Source organism: Dama dama, chromosome 18 (assembly GCF_033118175.1).
Source record: "Dama dama isolate Ldn47 chromosome 18, ASM3311817v1, whole genome shotgun sequence".
Taxonomy (NCBI): domain Eukaryota; kingdom Metazoa; phylum Chordata; class Mammalia; order Artiodactyla; family Cervidae; genus Dama; species Dama dama.
The window spans coordinates 66,108,984-66,131,829 of NC_083698.1; the positions used below are offsets into that span (position 1 = coordinate 66,108,984).

The following is a 22,846-nucleotide window of genomic DNA, read 5'->3' on the forward strand; positions in this document are numbered from 1 at the left end:
AGTTTAGTGGGCGTAATTCCACAGTATTAAGGGGCACATTTCCCTCTTTCTTACTAGTGAGCATTAATACATATGGAAATAGCATGAGTTATTCAGTAAGAGGGAAAGGGCTTGTTAAACGTAACAAGCAGATATTATCAAAAATTTCTGAACACATGTCATATCTTTCTGTTTGCTAACCATTTGTACCAAAGTAGCATTCTTGGTATGAACAACGGAAACCAACTCTGTTTACACAAGAAAAGAAGTTACTGGGAGAATATCAGCTCTCAGACAGAGTTGATGAGAAGGCTAAACAACAGGGCTCGGAAAACCAGGCAGGGACTAAATGAGGGGAGGTGGCTGGAATTCCAGCCCAAACCGCACCTCCAGGGACAAGTTGATTGGGACACACTGCTGGCCCGGCCAAGCCAGGACTTGTGATGTTGCTGTTGTACACTGCTGCCAATCGATGAAGGCGCTGCTGATGGAAATAGATTCTGAGCTCCTCCCTGATTCTTTTATTATTCAGTTCAGATTTAGGATCCAGGCTGGCACATCTGCCTGACTGATCTGAAAGAGGGAAGATCTAACCTCCCTCCAGCTTCTATGGTGGAAAGTGGGCTCTGCCCCCTAAAGATCTCAGGACTAAAAATAGGAAAGATACTTAGATGCTGGAGATCCTCAAATGACAAATGCTCACAACTCAGAGGGGTGCTAAATGATGTAGAATTATTTAGTTGCTATATTTATACTGTATTTTAAATGGTAGGAGAGTGGTTGGTGTTTTGAGCATATATTCTAGAGAGCCAGCAAAAAAGAAAAAGCAAGCATATTTGCTAGAAAAATAGGACTGGCTAGCTTTTGGGAGGTGGCAGTGGGGTTGAGGGAGATAACATGGCAACAGTTGAAGAAAAAGGAGAAATTAAGAATGATGCTCACTTTTCTGGTTTGGAGGCATCACTTAATGGAGGTACTGCCTATGGAGTAGGAGGACACAAAAGGAAAGATCACAAGTAAAGCATGAATGAGGATAAGGTGATCCCTGTTGTGGGCACGGTATATACATTGTGCCTATAGGAATTCAAGAGATAAAACATGGATAGTGAGAAGGTGAACATTTGGATATTCAGTTCTGAAGCTGGGCTAAAAATAGAGAATTATGAGTCACAAGCATATTGATAGGAATTTAATCCCTGGGATTGGGTGAGGTTGCCCAGTGAGTACTGTAAGGCAGGAAAAGAACAGAATTTAGAGCATAACCATCATAGCTGTTTAAGAGAGGGGCAAAGCAAGCTGAGAAAGCTGGGCCCATGTTGCAGGAGGAAATGCAAGCTGTAACACTTATCATATCAACTGAGACTTCATAAATTATATCTCCTCGAACAGTGGTTTTGCAAACACTAACGTGTATCAGAAATCACCTGGGTTATTTGCTAAAAACTCGCTTTCCTGGGCATACCCCCCAGGGAATCTGGTACAGGAGGTGCAGGGGGATAGCCATTTCTACATTTTTAACAGGCATCTGAGATGATTTTATGATAGGGAATTCTTGAAATATATTTTGAGAAACACTTTCGAGGAGACAGTGTGAAATGGTTGAAAAAGCAAGGTTTTGGAATCAGACTTACGTTACAGTCCTGAATTTTACTGCTTTGGTTGTGTGACTGAGAACCAGTTGGTTATTTTAAGGTTTTTTTCCCCCCTTCATCAGTGCTGGGGATATAATAAACACCTTCTCTGTCTTAGAATTATTTCAAGATATATAGGAGATAAGCTATATTAAATTTCTGGCATATAGAAGGAGCTCAGGAAATATGATATGTCTTTTTGGCCCTTAACCACACACCGCCCCACCCCCCGCCCCCCACCAGAACACAGCTGTAAACCTAAAAGTCAGTGAAGAAGTAGGAGGAAATAGCTATCATTAACATCATGCATTTTGTATTGTAAGAGATCAGAGCCAACTGCTTTTTTACCTTGAACCTACTGTTTTAGAATTGTTACCAAATTTAGGTAACAGTTTCTCCTGGCAGTCTTCAGTTCTGTTTACATTAAATTTGAACAGCATAATACAGGCGAGGTTAAAGTGTGAAACAGAAGCTGAGAGAAATTTAATAGCAGGAGAGACACCTCAGAAATCCTGGGGGCATGAACATATTGTAACATACTATACAAACTAATACTCAAATTAGTATTACTAGATCATCAAGAAAATGTTAAATTATGTTTAACAGAATTGTCATATATTTCAAGATGATTTCCATTACAAAATCCAACAGTTTATGAAGTTTTGGCACTTTTAAGTGCTAAACTAAAACTTCTGCTAGTTGGGAAGTTTACTTGGGTAAAATATCTGATTAATCTATTACAGTTATGTATAAATGAGCTTCTATGCCCTTGCTTCCTATTTGATTGGCATGTAACTATTTTTAAGTTAATAAGTATCTTTGAAACTGTCCCAGAAAGTATTGTGGAACTAGCCTATATGTAAATTGCTGTGGTGCCATATGATGGTAAGGTTTTCTCTTTTTTCTCTGTTTTGAAGAGATTCTAATGTAAATGGAGAAGAGTGGAGTCTTAGCATAGCCATGTCTACCCACTTTGTGTCTTGAACTTCCTAGCTCATGTTGACTAATTGGAAATATGGCTACTTTATTGTTAAGGATTTGAAAAAGCTGAGAAAGAGTTAAGAATCTTTCTTCATTTTCTGTTATCATGCTCCTACCCCCCCACTTGGATATTTATATGATTAAGTGAAGTGAAGTTGCTCATTCATGTCCGACTCTTTGCGACCCCATGGATTGCAGCCTACCATGCTCCTCAGTCCATGGGTTTTTATTTATTTGATTTATATGATTATTTATCCTCAAATCCTCAATAATCAGCTGACTAAGTCTAGGTATTAGTTTCTTATTATTTTTACTTGTTTAAGCAATAATTTTTGTTCTGTAGACTTAAGTCTTTCTTTGATGGAGTGTAATTTTCTTCTGTTATATCTTTGATTATTGGCACTGTTTTATATGCTACCCTTCTTCTGGAACACCCATTATTCTTATGTTGTATTTTTGTCAGTCTTCCATGTTCATCATATTCCCTTTGTTCATCTTTCCCCTTATTCTTTTATCCCCCTACCTACTGAAGAAGTTTTTAAAACATATACCTGATCTTATTTTTCAACAGTGTTCACAACTTCCAAATTTTTTCACCTTAATACATTATGAATTTGGCTGCTGCATTTTCTATTCCCTTACACAGCATTTTCCCCTTATTTTACCAGCTCCATTCCAATTTCCATGTCTCAGTCATTCCTCTTTTTATCTTATATTACATTATTTCATTTTATTCAGAATCTTTTTTTAACTTTATAAAAGATGCAAAGCAATTGTCTAAAGTTTGTTACAGTTTCTCATTTGTGCTTGCTTTCTCCATCTTCAGTGCTGTGTTATGGTTTTGTATTACATAACATTTTTATAACACCTGTCTTCACTTGTTGATTTTTTCCTCTTTTATTTATCCTTGGCCAAGGATATACTATAATAGATATTCTAGTCTCTATAATCCGGATGCTTACCTCTCAATTGGGTTAGTGACTTTTCTCTGGCTCATCTGAGTAGAGGTTGCTCATGACCTCCTCTTAGACTCAAACAGAACATCTGATACATGGCCCATAGCATATTTTTGGGTGGGGGTTGTCTAAAAACAATCTAGCACAAGAAGGTATCCTGCTCATCACAGCTCTTCCAAACTCGGTCTTTGTAGTGCTGATTTTGCATCTCCAGACATAAACTCCCACTCCATGTGCTTTTCCATCCCCACTCATGTTATATTGCTAAGAATTTTAGACCCAGGTTGGAGTGGGAAGCCTGGACTTTCGATCAGATGGACTAGGTGAGTAGAGTGATTGAGACTGTGCGGTCCTGGAGCCTCTTTCCTCCAACTGGTCCTTGAAAAATCCTATGTTCCCCACAACCTGCCCCCCTCCCCCCACCCCGCTCCCTGGGAAGTTTAAGGAAATCTCTCAGAACTGTCTTGCAAGTCTTTGATATTTTGCTTCCAGCAACTTCCATTTTTTTATAGCAAAAAGTAAATCCTTTTTCATTGCGGTGGATCATTGACTAATATTCCAGGAGCACTTACATTTGTATCTGGTGTGTGGGAAAGTGTTGGGGTGTGTGTTTCAGTGAGAAGGAGGGAAGGTCTGGTACAGTGTTGCCAACTTTTGTTTCACATGCTTATAATGCTCCCTTGCTTGTTTTAAGTGCTCAGTATACATTTGTTGAATGAGTGAATAAATGATTTATTTTTCTTTGAGAATTTCAGAAGAACCAACAGTACTTAACCAGTAATTATTATTTTAATACCCTTTCTCCAATAGTATTTTTCTAGTTAGGCATTTTGCAAATTATGTTCTGGGAGTACCGGTTCCATAAAATACTCTGTGAAAAAACGGGTCCATTGATAAATAATTTTGGGAAATGCTGCATACTAAATTTTTCTCATAGAAATTTGAACAATATATAAGTATATTAAAGGTCTCAAGAAGGCCTGGACTAACAAAACCTGTATAACTTTGTTTAATTCAGCACTTCCCAAATTTATTGGGTCATAGAAACCTGTTAATATCGAATAAAACATGCTTTGGGAAATGCTTTACTCTGATTTTTATAGTTTTCACCTCATAGAGTTTAATGCAGACTTTTTCTACAAAGCGAACTTCAAATTTTTGAATTTGAATTGCTTTTCAATTATCTAAAGGGATGTAAATTATGACAAATATGATTAGAATGTCCAGATTTAAGTCAGGAGTTACTAATTTAGATATCTTTGTTTCCTTTGATGTTTTGAACAAAATAGGATCTCAGTGACCTTTTGAAAATGCTTCTTACTTCAGGCATTATATTAGTATACTTAAGAAAAGGAGATACATATTTTACTGGTGCCGTAAGCTGAGAGAGCCCTGTTCCGTATGATATGAGAGTATTTCTGTATTTCCTCTGAGCTCAGTGAAAGTGACAGTTGTCCTTATTCAGGATTTTAATATTGTACGTTACCCTAGAAAGTAACCCTATAGCAATGCCTCTTTTCTCTCAAAATCATATAACTGGATAAAGTGGGAAAGGTGACTAATTTTATTTTCAGTTTCAGTATTAAATCCTTTGTTGTATTCCTACTTTATTTGTCTTTATAGTAATATCTGGCTAAAACTGAAGTCATCTTTTCTTTTGACTTTTCATCATATGGGATTCAAATATGCTTTACTAGTTTAACTGTTCACTGACTGGTTATGAAATCTACTTTTGTTTTGGTAAGAAATGCTTCTGTACTTGCTTCATCACTCCTCTCCATTCAAATATTTGTTTCCCTCACATATTTTTATAATTAGTAGTTTTGTTTTGTTTTGCTTTTTAAAATTAGAATTTGATTTGTTCCAAGTTAGGTTTTTTTTCTAAAACAGAAAAGGTGTGTTTTAAAAGCTTTTGGGGGTGGGGGGAATTGGAGGGTGGTGATCAAAAGAGTTAATAGTAAATAAAAGCCCAGCAGGTTTTCAACTAGGCAAGTTTTCCCACTGGTATACTAAATCTGAAAAAGCCATGGATTTATAGTGGGCTTGTCTAGTAAGTTCTGAGTTCCAATCTTGGCTTTTCCCTACATGAAATTGTCATATTTGCTTGCTTCCTTTTGAATAAGACCACTGTCTACAGACATCTTCTTTTGGTTCCCTAAGATGTCCTTTTTAAACTCAACCATTCCAAATACCTCGAAAATTAAAAGCGATAGCTAGAAATGTTACTTAAGCATTATACTATGAAAGCAGTGTGACCACAAATATTCTTTCCAAGAATTTATCAAAAAATCTAAATAAAAGTTAATCAACTAGACATTTATATTCACTATAGTAAATGAAATTCTAACTTTTGTTTCATCTTAAACAGACAAACAGCAGAAAGGCGAATTTGCAATAGACGGCTACAATGTCAGGATGAATAACACTCTTAGGAAGGATGGAAAGAAAGATTGCTGTTTTGAAATCTCTGCTCCTGATAAACGTATCTATCAGGTTGGAGTTTTTATGTTGCCTTGAAATTAAGTTGATAAGACTTCCTGATTTCGTTTTTGAGGACATTAACATTTTGTTAAAACAACTCTTCCTGACATGTTAATAATAATAATAGAACACTGGGTTTTAAACATTAAAGATTCATATAAGAGGAAATAGATTTTTTAAAAAAAATTCAGATTAGTTCAAGTGATATCTTGAAAGAGAACAGGAGAATATGTAATTTATCAATTACTTCACATGTTGCATTTTATACCTATTTTAATAGAACTGAGTGGTTTTTTAAAAGAATTACATGGCAGAAAGAGTGAAATTATCAAAAGAAAAATATCAGAGTGTTAATGCATATTGTATTGCTTAGAGTTGTGGGAGAAAATGAAGGTAAAGACACGTATCAGCTCTGCAAGTCAAGAGCTATCAGCTAACATCAATATGGAATGTATGTTTAATAAGTTTTAAATATCTGAGATTGCAGTTGAAAGCCAGTTAATTAAGTTGTCAGTTAGTGTGTTGGAATCTGACAAGAACATTTTTAAGAAAGCTGTACCCAGCAGTCTAAAGAAATTCATGGGTGTCTTCTAATTGTCAAGGGCAAATTTTGTTCATCAGTTCTGTCTTTGACATTGATGAAGAGAAGCAGCTTTTTTTCTTGCACAGCTGCCAGCTGCTGATCAGAGTTTCAAATCCATCATCCTCTGCTTCAATTACATAAATTTGTCAAAATTAACTGTACATTATAAGAAGCATCCTTGCAAGAAAAGTAGTACTAGACATGAAAAGAATTACTAATGGTCTTATAGAAACGAAAAGGAGGCAACATAGTTTTCATTACAATGGTGATTTTTTTTTATTGTTATTGCTTGTTTTTCCTTAGTTCACAGCAGCTTCTCCCAAAGATGCCGAAGAATGGGTGCAGCAGCTGAAATTTGTGTTACAAGGTAAGAGCAACCCATTGAACAAGGTATCACAATCTTTGAGTACTGAATAACTGAATAAGCTGGAGTTTCATATACAGAAGCTTATTGACTTCTGTGAGAAATGACCGGCAGGACATGACTGGTAATACATACCATTCACTTCATATTAATAAAAGCATCTTTTCTGCAAGTACCATTTAGTAACTTTTAAATTCACATATTTATACATCAATCAATTTCTAAAATGTTCAAGTTAAGGATGTAACATATAACAATATGATGACTCTGTAGGGCTGCATTAATTTAGGTAATGAGGTTTGGAAAAGCACTTTTGCATTCTTTAACATTTTACTTCCTGAAACATGTTTTGTAGATATGGGGTCTGATGTTATTCCTGAGGATGATGAGGAGAGAGGAGAGCTGTACGATGATGTCGATCATCCTCTCCCAGGCAGTTCACCAACAAGGAGTCTGCCAAATGATGATGAAATTTATGAAGAACTTCCAGGTATTTATTTATGGTGATTCATTTAAGGATTTTAGGGCTTTAAAAAAAATGCCATATATCATCAAGTTGACAACTTGAGAAGAAAGTGGTGAACTATTAATATTAAAAATGAGGACAAAGAAAATCTTCAAAACTCTATATTACAAAAGGTTCTGCTTGAAGTGTTTCAAGTGAGTGGATGTACATTTATGAAAAGTGAATGGAATGTTAAAATGAAGCAGATACAGTCCTAATCTCATGGGACGTTTGGCTCATTAGCATTGTTTATGCTACATAATTTTTTAATTAAAAAATTGACTTGCCTTACAGTTTTTTCCAGCAACTCACACATCATTTTTTATTTATACATCTTGGAACTTCCATTAACCAGAAGTTCTATGCATACCCCATATGTCAACAACTTCTGCCTCATGTATTCCTCCTTGCTGTAGTGTATTGCATTGTCTTGGAGGAATATTGTTGAACTGTAAACAAAGGCCTTTTGAGGCTTGAAGTTTTCTTACTTGATATTTTATCATTCTACATTTTCAGGCATGATTTAGTGTTTATATGCCTCAGTATCTGTTATGTAATATAAGTTTAATTGTCTTAATTTGACTTGCAGTTCTGACAACCTCAAACAGAAAGATAGGCATATGGAACTTTAGATACTTAGAGTATGAAAACACTTAGGGAATTATTGCATTACTAATACTCTAGGTTGAAATCAGCCTTTTTCTGGTTATTTAAAAAATCAGCCATTGGAGAATAAAAAGAGATTATAAGCAATATAAGTGATATTTAACTGACATCACATATAGAAAAGCTATTTTTCTTTAACTCGAACAATTTAACAACAGTATAAACTTTAAAAATACCTAAAATGTTCAAAATTAATATACGAATGTGATTTTCAATAACTAGCACATAGACTTTAGAGTCAAAAGTTTAAGTTCTGCCTATACCATTTTCTAGCTCAGTTACCTTAAAAGTCAATTTCTTCATCTATAAAATAAGGATAATTTCATGAGGGGGATGGTGGTAAACGAGGTCATGTATCTAAAAGCTCTCAGCACAGTGCTTGAGTCATAGCATGCCCATAATATAACATGATCATTATTGTTTTCATTATTATATTGGGTAAATTCTACAAATGCTTATATGGAGTTACAATAATGGTTTTCTGACCAAGTAAGAATTAATGATTGTAATGGGATTATAAATCCAAGATACTACAAAAATTACCAAAATATGCATCTGTGTATTGTCTTTTACTACCTTAGAAGAAGATGATTAGTATAAAAGCATGATTTTGTGGGCAGTGATAATTTGTACATTTCTATTATTTTAATAGAACTACATGGTTATAGCTCCTCCCTTTCTGATTTATCCCAAGGAAATGGCATCTGCCATAGCATCAGCTATCCTCAAGTAGGAGAGAATATTTATTCTCTGACTACTTTTTTTCAGTCACACCATATCACTATTACTGTCATATTAGTCTTTAAAAGGTTCAGAAAAGTGAGTGAGAATGTGTACTGACATAAAATGGAAGACTTGTACCTTTAAACATGATACTACTGTCATATATACTTCATTCTTTAAAACCCTGCAGTGAGTGGGTCTCATTACAAATGCCACAATGACTGTCAGTTAAGTTCTGGGTTTCTTCAAGTTGATCATCCTCTCCCCACACCTCAAATAAAAAATTGGTCAGGAATAAAGGACACATATTTATAGCATTTTCATGCTAAAGATCCCAGGAAGATCACCTGTAAGTAGCTTGAAATCCTAAAAATATGAAACATCTTTTATTTTCCCTCACTGCAGATGGTCTTCATCACATTTTTTTTGTTGGCCTGGGGCCACACAATCATTGGAAATAACAGGTTACTTTTGAAGTAGTCTTACTTCTTGCTGTGGTGCTAGAAGAAATCTAAGCTGCTCTAGGATTCCTCGCCCCTGCCTGGGATCCCAGTGGCTGTACGAAGTGATTGAGTGTTATAGAGACTGCAACTGTACCCCTGGGAAGAAGCTGGGGCCAGCAGCTGTGGAATGTCTAGTTCTTTCTTCCCTGGTGAACCGAGGGCCACCGTAGTGTCCACACAGTTCAAGTTTGTCAGGCTTGAGCCAGCCGCTACAGAGGGAATTCTCTCTTTTTTTTTTTTAAGTGAAAACCCTAAAGTTGGCTCCTAGAGTTTTCGTTGGATTAAATATCTAAAACTAGGAAGGTAACTTTTTTTTTCCTTTCAAAAATGCTGTCTCTTTCAGGAGAAGAGTTAAGCTAATTGCTTTCACTTCTGTGAATTATGAATATAATTTTGAGAGGAGGTTTAAAACAGTGGAAAAGCAGTGAGCATACTTACAAACTGTTAGTATTTTTCCAGCTCTGTACTAAGAGCTGTATATATCTGAAATCTGACTGGTAAATTCCCAGAATTAATTAATACCACCATTTCAATGGGCTTCCCTGATAGCTCAGCTGGTAAAGAATCTGCCCGCAATGCGGGAGACCTGGGTTCAGTCTCTGGGTTGGGAAGATCCCCTGGAGAAGGGAAAGGCTACCCACTCCAGCATTCTGGCCTGGAGAATTCCATGGACTATATAGTCCATGGGGTCTCAAAGAGTTGGACACAGCTGAGTGACTTTCACTTTCTTTTCACCATTTCAACACAATTTTCTGTCAATTACATATAGTTGAAATTAATCCTCTTAGTTGAAAGATGAAGCATAAAATATGTTTGGAGAAAAATCTAAGCATTCAACATGTTACTTTAAAGCACAGGGTCCTTTGAGAAAGTAAAACTCTTGCTCAAATGTCTTTTTTTTTTTATTATTATTTTTTTTTCCAGTGGGTTTTGTCATACATTGATATGAATCAGCCATGGATTTACATGTATTCCCAATCCCGATCCCCCCTCCCACCTCCCTCTCCACCCGATTCCTCTGGGTCTTCCCAGTGCACCAGGCCCGAGCACTTGTCTCGTGCATCCCACCTGGGCTGGTGATCTGTTTCACCATAGATAGTATACATGCTGTTCTTTTGAAATATCCCACCCTCACATTCTCCCACAAAGTTCAAAAGTCTGTTCTGTATTTCTGTGTCTCTTTTTCTGTTCTGCATATAGGGTTATCGTTATCACCTTTCTAAATTCCATATACATGTGTCAGTATGCTGTAATGTTCTTTATCTTTCTGGCTTACTTCACTCTGTATAAGGGGCTCCAGCTTCATCCGTTCAAATGAATTCTTTTTAATGGCTGAGTAATAATGTCTTTTTAAAATGTGAAATAAACCTGCAGTGTTTAAGTCTCAAGAATCATAATAAGAAACATGTTTAAAAATTATATTGCAAAATATCCCTTGAAAAATGTTTATAATTTTATGGGAATGTAAATAGTTTCATTGTAATTGTTTTTCAGTTAGAATATTCTAACTTTATTACAGCAGCTTTTGTTTAATTTCTTGTTCATTAAATTTTAACTAACTTCACAAAAAAATAAGAATAAATTTGTAAGCTTTTTCTTGCATTTAGGGTATTTATACATATGTAGACAAGAATTGAGACAATGCCATTTCTGGGGAATATTAAAGACATTTTGCTTTTCTTTAAATATCCTAATGCTTTGACATCGTTTATGTCCTAGTACCTATTAGCATAGGCCAATCATGTTAACTATGTGATGATATTATGATAGCATCTTTGTATTTGCAAAGTTATTATTTGATCAAAGTGTGTTAAACTGTTTCATAACACAGTAATGAGTTCATTTGGCTTAGCACAAATTCCAGAAGTTATTGTTCATTTTTTCATTAGAAATATAGAATGTTTTTCTTTTAATTTGAATCTCGAAAGGGGAAAACAATACTTGGGAAACTCCTGCAGAAATCAGTCCAGCTTGCTCTTCTCTTCTAGTTACCATGTAATCGGATTTTTTTTCTGTAAACATCAAGACATTCTGCAAAAACAGCACAACAAAAAGACTTTTTAAGATGTAGACTAAATAGAATCACTTAGTAACAAGAATGATAACTGCTGTTAGCCTATTAAATTTGTAGATTTCAGGAGAATTGCATTTGAAATTCTTCTGGCAAGTGAACTGGAGGAGAGAGGGTAGCATAAAATAGGAAGATAAATTTCTAATCCCATTAACCTATTTTTTTCTTAAAACTTCATTCATTTTTTAATATTGTAATGATAGATTGAACTATTCCAAGCCAGAAAAGGGTGTTTTTATTCTTTAGTCATTCAATTACATTTTAAATTTATCCAATCCAACTATCTGCATCTAAAATGGAATATAAAGTGAAATGCAGCTATAAATTTTTCCCCATGAAGCTAATGTATATACATAAAAAAGAAGTGTTTGAGTATTTAAATTTGAAGGAATCGCCAGCAAATGAAGTGAGAGGCAACTTAATCAATTAATTACAACCTATTCCCCCCAAATACATTTTAGCTTTCTTTCCTTGTTGAGTAATTATTACTCATATTACCAAGTTAATAAGGTTATAGAGGACCTTAGAGTCTCTGGTATTAACATCATTCCTGATTTCACCAAATAATTTTTTCTTATTCCTTTGGAATGCAATGGAAAAATGCCAGTTGACTTTCATAGAATCACATATATTCAGCATTTTAATATCATTAGTCCAGACAGCCTGCTGGCATTCTTTTTCCTTAAACTATGGTACTGAATTACAAAGTATGGTGATATAATGTCCTGTTATATGGTGTGATAGATAACTAAGGTCAAATTTTAGAGTTGTTTAAGCTCTGAACTCTGCTGAGAGGATTATTTGAAGTTATAGAATATAAGCTAAACATCCAGAAATTAAGGTCACTGCACACATCTAATTGTATTTTTATCTTTGCTGAATATAAATGTGACTTTAGGATTCTTCATGTTGCCTATTTCATAATACAGCATGAAGCTTTGGGATATAATTTTGTCTGTCATGTTGCTTTTCTACTTTGCCGTTGGCATTGCAAACAAATTCTTTTCATTACAAGAGATTCTTTAACACATATTAAAACCCCAAATACCTGTGTGCGTGAAAAACATGTATTTCTAATTGTAGAGAAATAAATTAACCTATTTTTGCAACTTGGCACTTCATCTGTGGTTCTCAACCAGGGGAGACTTTGGCCCCATGGGTGCATTTAATGATTGAATTCCTGGAGGCAGTTTTGGTTGCCACAACTAGGGTGTGTGTGTGTGTGTGTGTGTGTGTGTGTGTGTGTTACAGGCATCTAGTGGGCAGGTGCCAGGGATGCTGCTTAACATCCTACAAAGCACAGGACAGCCATCCTCCACAACAAAGAATTATCTGGCCCAAAATGTCAATAGTGCTGAGGTTGAAAAACTCTGTATAATAGATGGCTTTTGGTTTATCACCTTTTTTATCTGTGTCTCATGAGTTGTAAAAACCCATCACCCATGCTTCACATGCGTTTATTTTTATGAACAAAACACAGGTTTTCTCATAAAAGTAAAAAAACTAGGATTACATAGAATGGTTCTAGGTTATAAGGGACCGGACTTGTCTGTTAACAGTTTTCATCAAGGGACTGAATTGTCTTCAAGACTTTCAGTCTTAGAAAAATGAGAAGACTGTGAAAGATTTAAAAAAAAAAAAAAATGAAGCATTTTCTCTATTATCATGAACTGCAGTCTGTGACGGGAGAGGCTTTTTTGATATTGTAAATATGTGTCTTTCTTGTATAGACACTTGGCTTATCCTGTTCTGATAGGGTTATTATCATTTGAGCCTGAAGTGAAAGACCTGTGGGGAAAGGACTGCATCTCTTTAAAGGGAGTCAGGCCACCTGGGAGAATGCAGGGCTAAGCAATTCCAAGGCCACCTGGAATTTGACAGGTGGCTTTAGAGGAGAGGAAGTCTAATAATGGGATTTCTCTCCCTTTTGGGGCCTGGACTTTGAGGAGATTAATGGGCTTGAGATGGCAGGAAGCATGTTGTCTGCTCCTGGAGGTCATCAGGCAGTCACTGAGGAAGACTGCTGGGGGAATCAGGGAGGTGCACTCCCCTGGGGGTGAGTCACACCACGCCACCTCAGGTGGCTCTTTATTAGTCTCTGCACATTTCCCTTAATTTTTAAATCTTTGCTTACAGACAGTATATGCTCGCTGAAAAAACCTTAAATATTTCTGATGGACATAAAGTTAATAAGTAGAAATCATTCACCTTCTACCCTAAGTACACATTGTTAACAGCTTGATACAAATCTTTTGTCTTTTATTTTTTAGCCCATTTATAAATATACAATGCTTACGCTTTAAAAAAAGAGATCCTCCTTTTTATTTACTTTCTTCTACCTTTTCTTTTAATTGCTTTCCTTTCATTTTCTTCTTGCTTCCTCCTTACCTTCTTCCTTTTCTCATCCTTTTATTTTCCTGCCTTCCCTTTTGGGTTTACATTTTTTTCCTCCTTGCTTTATTTCTTTCATTCCATAAACATCCGTGAGCACCTGTTTTGTGGCAGGTACTGTACCTAGGTCCTCGAAATCCTTATGGATTCTTACACAGGCCTTAAATGGGTGCAGCTATACCTTCCCATTCTAGCCCAAGCCCCTTGACATATGACTATACCCTAATTCCCCATGTTTATTTATATCATATACATACACATTTATATGTATTTCTCCAGGCAAGAATACTGGAGTGGGTTGCCATTCCCTTCAGGCAATCTACCCAACTCAGGGATTGAACCTGGGTCTCCTGCATTGCAGGCAGATTCTTTACCATTTGAGTCACCAGGGAAATCCTATGTATGTATACATATATATATTATTCAAGTCTCATGAGTTAGTTGTCTTTGCTTTTCTGATATATGAATCCTGTCTTCCGGCAGTGTCAAAACTATCATGACACCTTCTCTTAAGGCATCCTTCACTTCCCCTCTTCCTCTCCATCCATCTCTTATCTGCTGGCTCCACTCCTTGCCCCATACACACAGAATATCTTTCTCTGGATCTGTGAAAAGTAAATTGTTGTGGTTGAGCAAGGACTTTGGAGGACACACATTGATTTGAATCCTGGCTCTGCTCCTTGCTATGAACTTTAGCCAAAATAAAAGTGAACACAATGGTAAGGTGGAGAGTCCAGGAAACAGCAGTGAACGTAGCAATAGGTAAAATGTACCAGTAATACTAATTAACTATTATTTTTAAATGAGTGTATTTTAATTTAAAAAGAGTTAAAACTAAATTTAGCTTGCAATTATCTGGGGCAAGATAGAGATGTGAGGTAGTGAAAATGTGCCAGTGTGTTAGTCGCTCAGTCGTGTCTGACTCTTTGAGACCCTATGGACTGTAGGCCACCAGGCTCCTCTGTCCCTGGAATTATCTAGGCAAGTATACTGGAGTGGGTTGCCATTCCCTCCTCCAGGGATCTTCCTGATCCAGGGATCGAACCCGGGTCTCCCACATTGCAGGCAGATTCTTTACCATCTGAGCCAACAGAGGAGTGTTCTTTTATTCAGGAGGAATGAGGAGATAAATACTGAGTAGTGGTAGTCCTTGTTAGGAAGTGTGTGTTAAAATTTCAGAGTAAGTGCTAAACAAGTAGGAATACAGTATGCTCTGCTTAGTGCCTCAGTCATGCCTGACTCTGCAGCCCCATGAACATCTTTGCCAGGCTCCTCTGTTTATGGGGATTCTCCAGGCATGAATACTGGAGTGGGTTGCCTTGCCCTCCTCCAGGAGATCTTTCCAACCCAGGGATTGAACCCAGGTCTCCCGCATTGCAGGTGGATTCTTTACCATCTGAGCCACCAGGGAAGCCCAGGAATACTGGAGTGAGTAGCCTGTCCTTTCTCCAGGGGATCTTCTTGACACAGGAATTGAACTGGGGTCTCCTGCATTGCAGGTGGATTCTTTACCAGCTGACCTACCAGGGAAGCCTAGGAATACAATCTTAGGGTTTCCAAAGCAACAGAAGGGAAATAAAAGGTGATCACAGAAAAACATTTTAATTCAGAAGAAGGCAGGAAATAAAGGAGCAAAGAGAAAATATAAAAATAAAATTTGTATATTTTATAAAATATAAAAAGCCCAAATATAAGAATAATTACAACAAAAGCATAGCTTGATTAAACTAATCTATTAAAAGAAATTATCACATCGAATTTTTTAAAAAAATATAGCAGCATTTTTAGAGAAGATATTCCTGAAACAAACCACATAAAATTTTCAGAGTAAGGGAATGAAAATGAATATACCAGATAATCCTAGTGAAAGAAAGCTACTACAGTAGTGTTAACATCAGATAATATAGAATGTAAGCCATAAAGCAATATTAGGACTGCAAATGTCAGTGTATAATAATAGTAAAAGAAGATAAAGTTTAAATGCATCTCTAACTACATAATTTTGAAATCTATAAATAAAAAGCTGACTTGACAAATCCTAAATGACTGTGGGAGATTTTAACTTACCACTCTTAGAAACTGGTAGACCAAGGAGGCAAAAAGTTAGTAACTATATGGAAGATTTGAATCAAAAAAATATTTTGATTGACTTATCTATCTGCAAAGATATATGTTTTTTTCAGTGCACATAGAATATTCATAGAAATTGACTATAGTATATAAGTCTGTAGTTGAAATCTCAAGAAATTTCAATGAATCTGTATCATATAGACTATGTTCTTTAACTACAATGAAATTTAATTAGACACTGAAAAGATAGTTTAAAATACCCAAGTTCCTGTGTTTGAAGGTGAAAAAATTAACTTCTAAATAGCTCTTGAGTTAAAAGAGAGAATCACAGAGGAAATTACAAAATATATAGTTCAGAAAGGATGAAAATAGTACAGATAAAAACTTGTGGCATAGTGCTTTAAAACATATTTGGAGGAATATGATGAGGAATAAGACAAATGAGAGGGTAAATCCCTAGTGAATTGGAGATGAGAGAACAATTTGAAAAACAAAGAATATAAAATTAATCATTTAAAATTATTAATATTAAAGAAATAAAGGAAGGAATAGAAACTTTAACAAGAGACGACCCTATTAAAAAAGATCAGATTTCTTTTTTAAAGAACCAAATAGAATTACTAGAAATTCTTGATGTTTTAGAATATTTAACAACCAAATTTTCAGACTCATCTATTTATATTTCCATTGCCTAGGGAACTATACACATGTAAGTGTATTTCTCCATGGACAGACATCTGTAGAGACAGTCTGTTGCAGGAGAGCATCAGGCTTCACTATTTTTGCAGATAGGTCAGCTGGGGAAATCAACTTCCTAAGAGTCCTCAGCTGCTTAGTTTAAAGCAATGATTAATAAGTATGGACAGGATTCAACAAAATGTCAGTGGTAAATATAAGCACTCTTCATATCTGGCCTCACAAGTTCTGCAGTTGAGCAATGCAAGGCCTTTAACAAAGCGGGAGGGTTGAGGCAGGGGGGTAGGGGTGGGGAAATCCAGTCTGAGTTTATTAAGCTCAAGTGAAATTTGACCTTGATTTTGTTTCAAATAAAACAGTCCTCTATAGATTTTTTCCTCCTTTTTAGAACTTCACTAAAATTCTTACCAAGAAATGACCACTCCTTTTACCTATTTATCCATTAACCCGTTTATCCCCTATTACAGGAATTGAGAAAACTTTTCTCATAGATGAATAAGAAAATGCATTTGCAGAGTGGTATTGTGGAGCTCTTGTTGGAACTGGATCCCAAGTCTCCTGCCTCCTAGTCTGGGCCTGTTTCCACATTCCTGATCACAGTTCAAGGAGCCACAGCTTAATTTCTATTCTCTTTCTCTTCCTGCCAGTGGAGGAGACACATGAGACATGGGTTCAATCCCTGGATCAGGAAGATCCCCTGGAGTAGGAAATGGTAACCTGCTCTAATATTCTTGCCTAGAGAATTCCATGGACAGAGGAGCCTGGTGGGCTACAGTCCATGGGGTCACAAAGAGTCACACAACTGAGGGACTGAGTGCACGTGCCCTGGTCCCTTAACTTAAACAGCTCCCTCAGAGTCACTAGTCTCTCCCAGTCATCAATCTCTGTCCTCAAATGCATCACTGGAAATTTTGTTTGACTGGAAACCCCTTTCTTTTGGAAACTGTTTTGTCCTTTGGCCTTTCCCATTCTTTTCTTACATAATTTCTTGTTATATAAACATAAATAAAATATAATTATATTTTCTTGTTACATATAATATTTATAATTAAGCTTCTTGGCCCTATTTTAGATTTTCTCATTTCCTAATGCTTGCTGATTATTTCAAATTGTTTTCCTGTTTACCCTTTATTTCTTTAATGGAGGAGCTTTTTGTTTCTACCTTATCTTATTTTCTCATTGTAAGTTCTTATTATTATGCATTTAATTAATTGATTGAAGAAATATTTTTTGAAAGCCCAATACATGTTCAATTCTGTTCTGGCTGTTGAGAGTTTAGGCATAAAAAGGACAGACCTGGTTTCTAGTAAGATAATTACAGATGCTACAAAGATAAGTGGATCATGTGAGAAGAGCAGGTATTTAATACTCCGTGGTCAACGAAGAGGTAACATTTAAGCTGAAAACTCTTGGCTGAAACTGGTAAACGTTAATGCAAAAAGCAGAACGAAGCACCTTCTAGGCACAAGGGACACAGTGCCAAGACCCTGAGCTGGAGAGTGCTGGGATATTCCGGAACCAGAAAGGAAGGCCATAGGTAGCTATGTGGAGAGAGGTTAGAATGAAATTGGAGAGCTAGGCAAAAGCCAGGTCTCTGGTAAGCAGGACCTCTGCATACCAGAATTGACGTTTCTTGTGATCTTATGTGCACAAATAGCACCTGGAAGATGTGTGCTGAGTTACTCACGTGAGGCTGCAGTGTTTAATTATATGAGGTTGTCCATGTACATCAAATGCCATTTAATGGTCCTGTATGATGAAAAATTTGGATTTGGAAGTTCTTTCTCTCTTCACACTCTCTCCCTGGGCAACTTTATACCTTCAAGTATGACTACACTTATAGGCGTATGGTTGGAGCAAAGTAAAACATCTTCACTCAGTAGCTAGTGATTCTCTCTCTAAAGCCACATTCATCCTCTGTTTTTCACTCAGTCAGGCTCTGATGATTTCTTCCGTGCAGTGTTATAAAGCTCCGAAGTGCTCTCCCCACTTCCTGTGAGTGTCTCTCTTTCTCATCAACTAACCCAATAATCGATTCTGTGCCCTGCCAGCATATTGATCTTCCTAAAACGCAGCATAGTCAAATTAATCCCTTGTTCAATAACCGTTATGGGTCTCCACTGCCAAGTTTGGTCAGCCCCAGACCGCTTCTCTCATCTGATTCACGTTTACCTTTTCAGTGCTGCTCAGACTCCGTATGCTCCAGGCAAACTGAACTCTTAACCATACTTATTAATGCTCTGTGCTTCATCTTAGTGCCTTCATTACCTACATTGCACTCGATGCCTTGTCTAAATCAATATGCTGAACTAATGAAGTAATTAAAGGACAAAAATAACATATAGACAAAACTTTTGGTTAAGTTTCTCATTTTTCCATTCATAGAGTCCATGATCAACTCTAACATATTTTCTAGTATATTTCGTTATCTACAAGATACAGAGTGGATAGTGAGATGATGAACACCCCGTCCTCAAATATGTGGTGATTTAATCAGAGAAATCGGTATATGAATATTTAACTATAAAAAAACAAAAAAGCTAAACATATATAAATAGAAAGATCTATCAACATTACCTGTCTGTCCGTCTATCTGTCTATATATCTACATCTACCCACCCCATACTCGACCAATCCCAGAGTACAATAGTATTGCTGTATACCTTCGCCATATTTTTCCTAGCCACACATGTAGAACCTTTGTAGTCCCCCATCAGAAACAATGAAAATATTAATTTGTTAATTCTGTTTATCCCTTACACCATTGTACAGTATTGGTTTATATAGTATTTTCTCTAAACTTGTTTAGGTGAATTATTTGTAGTTATTCCATTAGAAACAATTAAAATACACTTGAAGGTTATGTCTATCTATTGGACACAGTACAGTATTTTTATAAGCATAGAGTGGTATATTACTAAACACAGTATAGTATTATCATGTCCTCCACCTTTTTGAGCATTAATACTTTTATCAGGAATATCTCATTTGATATAAGAGACAATGTATATAAAAGAATCCAAAACCTCCTTTTTAAGCTAATTAATACCTTTTTCATTTAGTGAAGAAAATATTTTTCAAAAAAACAGATTTCAGAAGTTTCTTAAGTCATATAGTTCCACTGTTTCAAAATGTTGAATAGCTCTTCACTTCCTGTAGGATAGATAAGGCCCAAGCTCCATACCTGGACATTCAAAGAAAGGTCTTCTACAGGCTCACTGGAACATTCTAGGTCAGCCTCTATTACACTGCACCAACTCTCCTATTTCAACAGACAACTTACTCTTCATTCTCCCAAACATCCGCTACTTTTCCAGCCTCATGTTTCTGTTCTTATACTTCATCTGTATGAAGTGGTCTTAGTTCAGTTTTGAACTAGTTCCTTGCTACATTCCACGTCCATGTCAAATCCTGTCTCCCCAGAAAGCCTCTTCTGTCCATCTCAGCATGAAGTTATCTCTGCTTCCCTGAATTTCTGTAGCACCATGCGTTTGAAAATTAATGACATAAAACTTTGTGACGGTCTTGTTACTTCAGTTCAGTTCAGTTCAGTCGCTCAGTCGTGTCTGAGCAACCCCATTGACCCACAGCATGCCAGGCCTCCCTGTCCATCACCAACTCTCAGAGTTTACCCAAAGTTGTTATCTACTGTTCTGTAAATCTTATATTCATATTTTACTTTTCATGGGATTATTTATTCGGCAAACAAGCAAATGGATGGATCATTATAACTTACCTTTACAAACTCCTTGAGGGCAGGGATCAAATCTCTTGTTTCTTGACATCCCCCAGAGTACTTAGGCCAGTGTTTTCTTCTTTCAAAGTCAATAAATAATACCTGAATAATGTAGTCTTCAGTTAGAGGGGCCCATTAGTTAAAGTCAGAGAAATTCTTGCTCTATGATGATTCTTTTCCTAATAACACCAGTGACTACAGAATCCTAAAAGAGTGATTATACTTGGAATACTATCAGTGGTATATTGAAGTATGACCAATCTTACAAAACCTCATTAAAATCTAACATTACTTTTCCAGTGAGCATGGTCTCAAATAAATAAACTTGTGAAATGTAATACATTGAGTGATGAAAAGCTCTAATATCATCCATCTTTTGTGCTATTAAAGATAGATCATCTACTGTAAGCAATAGGACCAACTTGAGTTACCAGTTCCCTATGGTAGGTTAGTCATCTTAAGCAAGACATTTCCCAGGAAATGACATTCTCCTTTGCTTGCACTCATTCATTGAAGACCACAGGTAAAGTAGGTCTAAAGAGCACAGGATCATAACTATGATTTTTTTTAAAGCTGACATCCACAAGGACAAAAAGCTGGTAACCAGAGTAACTGGTAAAAAAAAAATGAGGAGCTTCATGTTTAAAAATAATCTCACATCTGGAAAGTTGCACTAGCAGCTTAAAGGATGGGGGAACAAAAGTTAAGAATTAATGATTAGGCAGGTGCTTGGGGAAAGTGTTTAAAAATTATCTTTCAAGCCCCTACTTGGATTCAGTGGGCATTTGGAGGAGTCACTGATCTAGGACAGAGGAAGGCTGTGGTCAGGATTCAGCTTGCTCACTTCTAGTCCCAGCTGTGACTTATATTACCCTTGTTTCCTTCTCCATTCCACACCCTTTCCTTCAATTAAGCAAGCTCCTTTCCTCAGCCCACTGTTTACATGTCCTGCTCCCGATTTCACATTGCCTATTACACTCTCTCATACACCAGATAACCTCATTTCACTTCCCTGGGCAGCTTATGTTTTCTTTCACAAATTACTTTACATCTCAGTTCTTCCTGGAAACCTAGCTTGATTACATGGGTCAAGGTGAAGGTCATCTATACTCATAATAAAACATTCTCTCTCCCTATATGGCTTAAGACATAACTGTAAGAGAGTAACCCCCAAGCATGTAGATATACATGTGTAGACACTTTAAAATATGTGCATTTTTAGCCTAGTTGTTTATTTAATATTTCTTGGGAGTCCAGCATTAATTTGGAGATATTCTGAAGCTTTCAAATCATTTAAATTTTTAATGAAAGAACTGAAAGGGGTGAAGAAAATGCAACATGAAATGAGAAAAAACACCCCAACTTTCATGTAAGTAGTCATTATTCTTTCAAGAAATTATTAATTATTTATACATCCGATATTAATTAAGCAGCTATTATATGTTAGGCACTGTGCTTGGCGCTGGGGAGTGCAGTGTTGACCAATATAACTCAGAGTTTGTTAAATAGAAATATAAAATATAGCTAATATTCAATAAAGGCTAATTTTGAAAAGTAATCAGAGACTAAAAAGAGACTGATGAGAAGCAAAGATCAAATTCTATGCTAATAGAAGAAATATCAGAAAAGACCTACCCCTTTATTCATTGCTATCAAATTCAAGGAACAAAACGTGGTTTGAACACCACCTAAAGAACATTCTGAAGATGAAAGTAAAATGATTACGGTAAGGGAGACTGTAAACAAACCCTTAAAAAATGTTCAGGTGGGTAACTTGGTTTATTGGGAAGAGGACAGATTATAGTATATTCATGTCATAGGGAAAGAGGAGAGTTTATATTCATGAAAGGATTTAGAAAGAGATAACAAGAAATAAAAAGAACTTTAACAATTGCCAAGTTCCCCTAGCATTTAAACTTTTTTTTTTTTCACCTCACCACAACAAAAAAAGACTTTTCAAAGGAAGTGGTAGAAGAAACCCCATTGCTTGAGACATTAAAAACCAGATGGTCCAAAGCCCTGGAAAACATTCACGCGGGATTAATCCTTCACTGGGTGAAAGCGAAGGAACCAGACCACTGTGGTTTGTGTTTTGAACCTCTAGCTTAGCAGCGCTAGGAGAATAAAGATTTACTTTTCTCTGAACTTTCCCTTAATTTCTTAGCTCCCCTGGGCTCTGGCAGCACTGTGTTGACCCGTGTTAGGGCCGGCGACTGCGGGATTACCTGTTTACTCGGGCGTCTTTGCTGCCAACTCCGAGTATCACGAGCCTATCGGCTTTTCTTCCTGCCCCTGCAGGAATGCCCTGTGCTCTGGGTTGTGGAAATGTTCCTACACAGTGGTTTTGCAGAGCCCCAGGAGTTTCACAGTTTTCATGTTAAATTTCTTGACTTGAAAATACTACTTGAGGATAGTATATGTTTGGATCTCACATTGTACAGGCTGTGAGGTTTGGTTTCTCACAGGAAACCCTCCTCTTCCCCCTCCCGCTCTGACCACTGTCATCCAGT

At 36.4% G+C, this 22,846-nt stretch overlaps 1 protein-coding gene across 1 annotated transcript in view; it reads left to right on the top strand.

Moving 5' to 3' along the window:
• The window catches only part of SKAP2 (src kinase associated phosphoprotein 2), a 165,468-nt gene that overhangs the window by 100,625 nt on the left and 41,997 nt on the right, over positions 1-22,846 (top strand). The window contains exons 7-9 of the mRNA XM_061165484.1: positions 5,916-6,040; positions 6,915-6,978; positions 7,331-7,465. Of these exons, the coding sequence (XP_061021467.1) occupies positions 5,916-6,040; positions 6,915-6,978; positions 7,331-7,465 (324 nt within the window). The remainder of the gene's footprint in view (positions 1-5,915; positions 6,041-6,914; positions 6,979-7,330; positions 7,466-22,846) is intronic.